Here is a 10,411-nt window from a genome sequence, read left to right as displayed (position 1 = left end):
TGCTTGGAACCTTTCACACCACCTGCCCCAATGATAAACGACCAAACACATTCAATTTATTCCCTCAAAATGCAACGGTTGGAACGGCCGCTTCCTGACGACTTTAATGAGTTACTGAAGGACTGAAGAAGCATAACTACGAGATTTAACTCGCCCACGCTGGAAAGCAAGTTTAAAACAACAGGATGGGAGTTTATCTAGCCTGCAGATGCAGTGAGGAGGTTAAAGAGGAGAACTGCTGTTAAAGTAGCGGTACCATGCGGACACCAAGTTACCATAACAACCATTAGATGCTCTCTAAATGCCAACTGGGACTGATTCTGTTCTGCTATCACAAATGTAAACATGGGGAGTCTGTAAAGCTCTACTGGAGGACGGGAACTTTTCTCTGGTTGAATAAAACTGAGTAGTGATGCTGTGGGCCTATTCAGCCTCCAAAGAACCTGAGAACCTCGTTAGAGGACAGCGTCGTTTCTAAGTCACCAATTTAGTGCTACTTGGTCCCAATGGAATTTCCCATTGGGACCAATAGCACTAAGATGCTAACTGGTTAGCAAGATGCTTCTGACAAACCGGCCACAACCAAACTTGCTTGCAAACCTTCCATAACTACAATCCCGCCCCCTTGATAAACGGCCAATCACATTCACTTTATTCACTCGTGTGAAGTCTCGCACCAACATTGGCAGAATTCGGAAATGCAACGGTTGGAACAGCCTCTTCCCTGCGACTTTAAGCAGAACAGAAGAATGATGCCTCAGCACTGCAGCATATTTTTGTTTAATTCAACAAACTGTTGGCATCAGGCATCGAGGGATAACTTCAGCATCAGAGCTTTGTAGTCTGAGGCGTAGCTAGAAAATTTTTATTAGGGTGGCCAGACATTAACCAATGTACTGAGGGGAGGCAGAAAGTGGATAAATGTCAGAACCTCAGGGTCAATCTACACCGTTCCAACAGGAACATTAACAAGCAAAACATCCATATTTGCTAAATAAAGACAAACTATACTTTCCTGCAGCCTTTCCTAACAAATAGATGCATATAGTATTTCAACATCCGTGCTTTCTAGATTAAAGGTATACTGGAAACAATTCTTTCAGGTTAGAGTTCTGGGATGAACATCTTTTCCATTGTCATTACTTAACTACTTATATCAATAATCATTATGCATAAAATTAATATTTACAAGTACTAATATCTACATAAATAGATTATTTAATACATTTTTACTAAAATAGTTATTAATCTATTATTTCACTGAAGACTCTTAGATGACTTGCAGATACATCATTTTCTCTTAACCCCATATAACACAAAATCTAGTTCTGAAAAGAGCATTAATTCTGTACTTATCATCTTTAATATTAGTACGTTGATGTGCATAATTAAAAACAGTGTTTTGTTGTCAAGTAATTGTTAATGTATGAAAAATTCAATGTTTTGAATATTCCACTTAAGAGTATTACTGCTGCCACCATCTGTATTGGAAGGGGAAAAAATGGCAGGGGTGCCCACAGGGGTGGCCAATGATTAAACCCCCGTCCCCGGCCCCCATCTAGCTCCGCCCCTGTATGTCACTACATAGAATAGAAACTCCCTTTATTGTCCCACAATGGGTCGATTGTTCTGTAACAGCAGCAAAAGATTACAGCAACAGTGGTCACTCATATGAGGACCTTTAAAAGTGTATAAAAATAATAGAATAGAAAAGTCCAATTTTATTTGTTAAGCACATAAAAACAACTACAGCTGTAAAACAGTATAAATAAAAATAAAAAACAAATCACCTGAAATATAAATATAAAAAATAAACAAATAAAATACTGTACTGTACTGTGTTTTACAAAGAAAAAAATCAAACACACATATATTTTTTTTTATATTTAATCCTATTAGAAGACTCACTTACCCTTAACATCAAATACACTGAAACAATTATTTGTTTCAAGAACAAAAAAACCCCCAAACCTTTGAAAATTAGTTCAACATTCAGAAAGTTAAAGTAGAATAAAATTGATGTTGTTCCTCCTCAATACATCACACTGAGCGGAGCTTTCGACCGCCCCAAGATGGCGCCACCAAATCACGTCAGAGCTCATAGGTGAAAGCGATCGATGCGGGTCTAATAAATATTCAACCACCTGCGCTTGTAGGAAGATTTTTAAATTAAGTTAGCAACTTAAACTCTGATATAATTAAAACCTGCTCATCAGAAATGTACAGTTTTAAAAAAGCATTTCTCTATAACACTGAAATAAAAACAAATAATTAACACGACAATCTCAACGATGTAGAAATAAAGTTATTATAAATGTTGCTATCATTTTTGTTTATAAATAAAAAATAAAAATAAAATAAATGATAAAATAAAATAAATAATAAAAATAAAATAAAAAACAAATTTTATTTAAAGCACATTTTCATACATCTTCCCACTTTAAAATTTTCACCAGTTGCAGCTGTATGGTTTTTTTTTTAACCCATTTTATCACAACTTTACATTCTTGAACAGCAGAATTGTTATCGTTGCAATATTAACAGCAAGTAGTTCAAAAAAAGAAATAATTTACTAACGGTGCACTGATGTAAACTCAGTAGACTGTTTCTCTTCACTATTGGTTTATTTTGGTGACGTAAAGCCACTGCCTCTCATCTGAGTCAAGTCAAGCTATCATTTAAACATCCCATGTTTCCGGTTACAGTTTAAAAAATAAAACACATCTCCTGCTCCCCGTAAAAAATACCAAGTCAAACTTACTTATTATAACAACCTGTAACCCATACATTAAATATTTAGTTATATATGTTTAGTTAGAGTTGAAGCTGTGTGTCAAAGTTTTATAAATAAAGCAAAATCCCAACATTTTGGGAAAAGTCATGTAATCCAGAAGGAAAGTGACCAAAACAAACAACAGGGATTTCCTTTGAGTCAATGAGTCGATGCAATCCACAGTTTCCTATCCTTAGATAGAAAACGTTGAATTTGACTGGATGATCTGGTAAACCGTAAAGTGTCTTTAGATGACGTGTTGTGAATTGGCACTATAGAAATAAACTAAATTGAAAATATATAGGCTACATATATATTGATTGGTTATTGCTAGTACCAGACTGTAGATTACTTAGTATCGGACCTTAAAGGAAATTATGGTATCATGGTATCTCTTTTGGAAGAATATTTAAATAATATTCTGTTAATTTTTTTAATAACCTGTTCATTTTCCTGTAAATGTTATTTAATAAAGAAGAATCTGTATGTAATTGGTCTGCTCATTTAATACATGGATTTTCTAATCTAAATCCAAGCTCAGATCAAAAGTTAAGTGATCATTGATCAGCAATTTGCTGAAACTTAACTTTTACATAAAATTGTTGATTTAAAACCGCCGTTTTAAATTGATGCTTTTATTTTGAAGGGAAGCGATTTGAAACAGGAAGTGTTTGTTTTCTGACTAATGTCGCGGAGCTGCTTTCTGTTGACCTCGCTGTCAGATCGCCGACTTTCTGGGATTTTACATGAATTATGTGTTTTTTAAATTCATTTTCATAAATCGGTTCGATCTCCCTCTAACGACATTGCAACCGACTAGTTAACAGAGCTCAGAGCGGGATGTGCGCGTGGAGGCGGCTTCACGGAAGCGTGCAAACTCTTCGTGGATCTGTCACCCGTGGATCAGTCGCCTCCACCTCGGTGACACAGCGGCAGCCAGGCTGGGGTGGAGGTTTACCTTCCCACCAGAGCCTGAGCACCGGGGGAGCCTTAAGGAATGACTTCTTTAAAGGTGGGAACCCAGAAGGTGGCTGTTCAAAGGGACTGAACCAGGCTTCCTTTAAAAAATGTCTAAATTTAAGATAAACTCAGCATATAAAGATCCTCTCAGTGTTTGTAGTAAAATGAGACTCATTTTCTAATCGTGTTAAACCTCGGCAGCAATTCGGCATAATTATGATCATTATATTCACTGTAGTTTTTTTAAGGTTATCCTTAAAAAGGTCCAAATAATATTTTTTTTATTTTTTTTTTTTACATTTTTACCAATTACTGTTCATACCAAAGCCTAGCGTAAAACACTATTTATTATTAATTGAAAGCAGAAAAAAGAAAGCAAAAAAACCTAATAAAATTATAACAGTTATAATATCCTAAACTTAAATTATAAATAATAGAAATCCATCATAAACTGGTGGTCTGGTTACTTCTTTGTTTTTATATATATATAATGCCACATAAATGTTGATAATAATTATTACATTTAAATATAAAATGGTGAACATACGAACAAACTACAGGATATTCTAAAATTGTCCTTCTAATTAATGGAAAAATTATTAGATAACTCTTCGTATAAGAACAACATTATTAGTTCATAGATGACTTTATTATTCATTGTTATAGGTCCAATAATTTTAGATTTGACAAAAATGAATACTCTTACCTAATACTTACTATGATTAGGAGAAGATTCTTTTTATTTTTAATAACAAATGCATCAAATTATAAAAACAATGAAACTGAAAACTAAATAAAAGCATTGGTGTAAATAGTTTTGTATATCGGTAAAAAGTAAAACAAATTTTGATAAAGATCTACTTGCACAGCGATTGTAAAGATGGTTTTCAGCTAAAAACCTATTAAGGTTGATCTGCAGTGTTGTTAAAATTGACCAAACTAGAAAAGTCTGAATAGAAATTGTCTGTATTTATATATTATCTGTAGCATTTAAGAGACTTTCACCTGAATAAATGATTCAAACAAACAAACAAAAAAATCATTTTTGGTGACCAGACAAATAATCAATAGAAAAAAAATAACAAAGACCATCAGAAAATCTGAACAAATATGAGGAAAACATTAACATAAAGTCAGCCTCCTTGAAATGGACCAGAAAGAAATGTGGGCGGGGTTTGGCAGCTCGCTGTGACGTCCCGACTTTTTGTTCAGACCTAGAAGCCCAGCTGGCAGCCATGAGGCAGAAGGCGATGGATGCTCTGCCTGGTAGCAGCTGGACGCCTTTCGAGATCAACCCCAACCTTCCTCCGGAGACGGCGGACATCGTGATCGTAGGCGGAGGGGTGGTGGGCTGGTCCATTGCCTACTGGCTGAAGCAGAAAGAAAAGCTCTCTAAAGGGATGCGGGTCCTCGTGGTGGAGAGGGACCCAACAGTAAGTGACAACACTGTTAAAGATGGGATATAATCTGATGCAAAACAATTCATAGATATTTATTAGTAATAATTTATTACTACTTGATTAACATCATCAGTAAAATGATGCTTGTTCTTAACTAAATTGATCCTCTGTGTGCAGTATTCCCAGGCCTCAACGGTGCTGTCTGCAGGTGGAATCCGCCAGCAGTTCTCCCTCCTGGAGAACATCCACCTCTCCCTGGCCTCTGCAGACTTCATGAGGAACATCAACGTAGGTCAAAGTTCATTAAAAAAAAAAAGTACTTTACAAGATATTCCTCTTTTGAATGTGAAGTTTTTCTTTTTCATCATTCTGCTTCATTCTATCTCTATTCTCCCACTCTGCAGAATCTGTTAGTTCAATTTCTAACGTTCTGCTCTCTCTGCTTTTTCTCATAGTAGCTTCATCTGGTCTGTTCCTGTTTGGCTGTGACTCCATCCTGGAGAGAAATATCAGCTGTGCTGCTGCCATCAACACCTTTGTTTCTAGATGTTGGAGATCGGCCTGTTTTTCCAGTGTAGTCCTGTTTCTCTGACTGTGACTAACTGGATGTGCTCTCTTCATCCTCTGACATGGGAGCTGGCTCGGAGCTCGTCTGCCTGGCTGTGTGTTTCCGGGATGGGGCCGCCTTTTACAGTTGCATTTTTTATCTATGCTTCTTTTTCTATGTCTGCTTCTGTCTCCTTGAACCCCAGTCGGCCTCAGCAGATGGCCGCTCACACTGAGCCTGGTTCTGCTGGAGGTTTCTTCCTGTTAAAAGGGAGTTTTTCCTCTCCACTGTCGCTACAAGCATGCTTAGTAAAAGTAGGGGTGGGTATTGGCAAAGAAGTCATGATTCGATTCGAATGACGATTCACGTGCCACGATGCGATTCTATCACGATGCATCATGATACTTGAAATATTGCGATGCATTGCGATATTTTTACTGAACACTGTAAGAAAAAGTTACAGCCCTTACCAGTGGCTGACTGGCTGGGTGTGATCTGGATCGTGTCTTCAATTGAAACATAACTGAAAGCAACTGAATTCATACATGTAGGTGTATTTATTGAAACGACTTTTGGAGGCGTTGCCATGAAGGCAACTACTGGACAGAAATATTACTATTACTGGCGTGGACACACTGACAAAAAGATCTTAGGATTCATGAAACTTAAAATAACAAAATAAGGATAATCAGTGCCGTTTACATGGCCTCAGTGGTCCTTTTGCAAATTACGTGCATCATATCAATTTCATTTTTACCTTCTTTGTTTTTAAAGCCAAATTGCATCCAAGCGGGGCGAATTTTCTCAGTGTCCTCCATGTTTTGTTTACGAATGACTCGTCTCAGTTTCCCGCGGCCGGAAATGTTTGTGACACAAAGCGGCGGGCGTCAACACATCCGCAGCGACATCTGCTGGACTGGAAGTTGTATTCCACTTGGTTTGGCTGATGTGCGCCAACCATTCATGTATTTTATTTGTTCTTTTTTTTATAATCGATTCTTGCCTTCAAGAATCGATGCAGTACGTCATACGGCGATGCATCGTCATGACGATCATTTTGCACACCCTTAGTTCAAAGGGAGTTTTCCTTTCCACTGTCGCTACAAGCATGCTTAGTGTGAGGGATTGCTGAAGAGTCAATGAGTCGATGCAATCAGCTGGTTTTGAACTTTGAATCAATCTGACTGGATGATCTGGTGAACTGGAAGGTGCCTTGAGATTTGTTGTGAATTGGCGCTATAGAAATAAACCGAATAGAATGGAATATTTAAGCTGGTGCTTTTAATAGTGTTACTGTGTGTTTGTCCCACCAGGAGCATCTCAGTGTTGTGAATGAAGACCCAGTGGATCTGCAGTTCAACCAGTCGGGTTACCTGTTCTTAGCCAGCGAGGAGGTGGCTCACATCATGGAGCAGAACTACAACACGCAAAGGTGATGCTCACTTTTCGCACAGAGGCCATAAAAGATGTGCTCTGAGGTAGAAAATCTTGCCCTCTGATTATCTCTACATGTGATTCCAGGATGTCTGGAGCCAAAGTTTCACTCCTCTCTCAACATCAGTTGAAGGAGAAATTTCCATGGATAAACACAGAGGGCGTGGTGCTCGCCTCGTACGGTGAGTACAGGCAGGGATTGAGCCCATCATTAGGAAATGAATCAGCTCCCAGATGATTAGTGTCAGAGGTAGTTAATCTACCACACAGTGTTTATCTAATTAGGTTGAATTAACATTACTTTGTTGTGGTGGTGGGTTTCTAACAGCATGGAGGCCGCTGAATCAAACTGAACTAGATGAGCTGAAAGGCAGGAAAACAAACAACCCGAAGAGAAAACAAGGAACCTGAGAAGCGAGTGAAGGAAAGGTTGACAGATCAGGACCAGCTGGATCAGGCTGTTTGCAGATGATATTATGATCTGAAAACCAGTGGTGCAGAGTTTTTTGTCTCTTTAGCAATCCCTCACACTAAGCATGCTTGTAGTGACAGTGGAGAGGAAAAACTACTTTTTAACAGGAATATGTTGGTGAAGATTCTCAGTCATCCCGGTCATAGTCATTCTAAAAAATGTTTTAGAGGGGCGTGAAGGAAGCCATTCATGTTAAGAAAGAAAAATCAACCTTAAACAGAGGAGGTGGGCTCACATTTCAGCTTTCAAAAAACAACAGCGAAGGACCTCGCCTATTCATCCAGGACAACTATCCCCTTTAATGACCCCCATAGACAGGTATGGGTCACTGCAGGCGAACAAAAGCAGCCAAATGACCCCCATTCCAAAGGGATGGACCCGTTCGTCTGGTTCAATTTGCATGTTTTCTAAGCAAAAACAGGCTTTGTTGGGCTACTGGATAAAACCTGGAACTCAATGCTTTTCCTGACATTTTGAATTGAAAAAGCTTCCTGGATGGGAAGCAAAACGTCTTCAAACTTGGAAGCAAAGTCCAGTGGATTGTTTTTTAACTTTTTTTTTAGAATTTTTACCAGGAATAAAGTCAGATTGATTCAAAGTTTTCTAAGGAAAACCAGCTGATTGCATCGACTCATTGACTCTTCAGCAATCCCTCACACTAAGCATGCTTGTAGCGACAGTGGAGAGGAAAAACTCCCTTTGAACAGGAAGAAACCTCCAGCAGAACCAGGCTCAGTGTGAGCGGCCATCTGCTGAGGCCGACTGGGGTTCAAGGAGACAGAAGCAGACATAATACATATAAAATGTATATAAAATAATATATAAAAACTATATTCTAAGAATGTGTTTATTTGAGAGCAACTATGCAAATTAACAAACATCTAGAAAAGTATACTATATTCTATTATTTTCCCTGTGAATCCCAGGTTGTTCATTCTTCTTTACCTTTTCTAAAAAGTGCTTTAAATCAGTCCTAGCTGTTTTTATCCATGCTGGATCAGATCCTGATGTTTGAAAAAGGAGGCAGGGAAAGCAGAATAAAGCTTTAGCCTCGCTACATGCAGTTAGCCAAGCCTTGTAGCTAAACCAGGTCCTGGAAAAATAAAGTGTACCATCTCCATCTGTCTTTGGACTGCTTACTAATTCTGCTGTGCGGCTGATCAGGTCCAAACGGCTTCACCTCCAGCTTCTTTTAAGATGGCAGTTCTTGTCACCTCAGTAAGCACCATAGCTGCTCCCTGAGCTCTCCTATACTTCTGTATTGCAGAGGAGCTACTGCGCTTTCAACAAGAGTCAATAGGCAAAGATTTTTGCATGGAAATACATCACCAATTCGATGAAAAACTGCTGAAAATAGAGAGGAACTGGAGAGCTGTCTGTAGAAGCAGATAGAGCAAGAGGAAAATTAATGGATTTATACTTTTTGTGAACATCTTCTTGTCCTGCAGCTGATTTTATTTGAGTCTGACGTGTCTCTGGTGTCATGCAGGGCTGGAGAACGAAGGCTGGTTCGATCCCTGGACTCTGCTTAACGCCTTCAGGAGGAAGGCAATCTCTCTGGGAGTCATCCAGTGCTTTGGGGAAGTCACAAGTGGGTCACAAACACCTTTTAATTTTCTTTGTGAAGAAGTTTCCTTATTTTGATAAAAAAGTAATTCAGCATATTTCATTTAAAATATAGAAGCAAAACTATTTAGAAATACAGAAAAGGAGAATTCAAGCAATATCTGGTAAAAGGAGGCGGGGAGAGTCACCCTCCCATGCCTCTAGCCCACGCATTCCCAAAGTCGGTCCTCCAGCGCCGCTGTCCTGCAGGGTTTAGACGTTTCCCTGCTTTAGCACAGCTGATTATGACGATGCATTTCAGCAAAAGCCTGTTAATCAGCCATTCACTGTGCTGGAGCAAGGAAACCTCTAAAACCTGTAGGACAGCGGCCCTCCAGGACCGGCTTAGGGAATGCCTGCTCTGGTGGATTATAAGGGGTTAAAAAGGAGGGAAAACTGGCCTCCACTTTTCTTTATCTGTTTTTTCTCTCCTGATTATTAATGTACTTTTTAATTCATTCATTGACTTCTAATATGTCATGGCACTTTTATTCTTGTTTATAATATAATCATCATATTAATATTTATAGTTTTTATTTGATTTCCTTTATTTTAACCTTTTATTCTTACAGTTTATTCATCACTATCAGATTATCCTAAAGATTGAACGACTCCTATATACGTGGTCATTTTTTTGCTGTTCTATCTCCCACTAAAAAACCCAAAGACTTATTATAAAGACTATTTCTTTAAGCTGCTCTTTAAAAAAAAAAGGAAACAGAAGACAAAATGGTTTTCCAGTCGGCCAGATATATGTTATGTTGATTTTAGGGAGTCATAGGAAGATCATATTTGAATGTCAAATCATTCTGGCTTAAACATGTATGTACAGCTCCTTCTCAAAATGTTTGAATATATTGTGATAAAGTTAATTTCCATAATGTAATGATAAAACTTGAACATTCATATATTTTAGATTTATTGCACACTAACTGAAATATTTCAGGTCTTTTATTGTCTTATATGGGTGATTGACAGGGTCAATGCAGCTAGCAATCAGGAGATTTTGGAGCACTGCATGCTTCCATCTGCTGAAAAGCTTTATGGAGATGAAGATTTAATTTTTCAGCACGACCTGCCACCCGCTCACAGAGCCTAAACCACTGGTAAATGCTTTACTGACCATGGTATCACTGTGCTCAATTGGCCTGCCAACTCTCCTGACCTGAACGCCATAGAGAATCTGTGGAATATTGACCAAACACTGTGGATGAGCTAAA

General features: G+C 38.3%; 1 protein-coding gene across 1 annotated transcript in view; it reads left to right on the top strand.

Annotated features, from left to right (window-relative positions):
• Positions 1–3,451: 3,451 nt before the first annotated feature.
• foxred1 (FAD-dependent oxidoreductase domain containing 1) overlaps positions 3,452–10,411 on the top strand; it is a 14,233-nt gene continuing 7,273 nt past the window's right edge. The window contains exons 1-6 of the mRNA XM_015387879.1: positions 3,452–3,785; positions 4,946–5,166; positions 5,311–5,421; positions 6,994–7,112; positions 7,202–7,296; positions 9,076–9,177. Coding sequence (XP_015243365.1) covers positions 3,614–3,785; positions 4,946–5,166; positions 5,311–5,421; positions 6,994–7,112; positions 7,202–7,296; positions 9,076–9,177 — 820 coding nt within the window. The 5' untranslated portion in view covers positions 3,452–3,613. The remainder of the gene's footprint in view (positions 3,786–4,945; positions 5,167–5,310; positions 5,422–6,993; positions 7,113–7,201; positions 7,297–9,075; positions 9,178–10,411) is intronic.

The sequence above is a fragment of the Cyprinodon variegatus genome, unplaced genomic scaffold (assembly GCF_000732505.1).
Source record: "Cyprinodon variegatus isolate N-32 unplaced genomic scaffold, C_variegatus-1.0 Scaffold406, whole genome shotgun sequence".
NCBI classification, from domain to species: Eukaryota; Metazoa; Chordata; class Actinopteri; order Cyprinodontiformes; family Cyprinodontidae; genus Cyprinodon; species Cyprinodon variegatus.
Note: the sequence above shows the minus strand (reverse complement) of the source record. Positions and strands in the feature narration are given on the sequence as shown.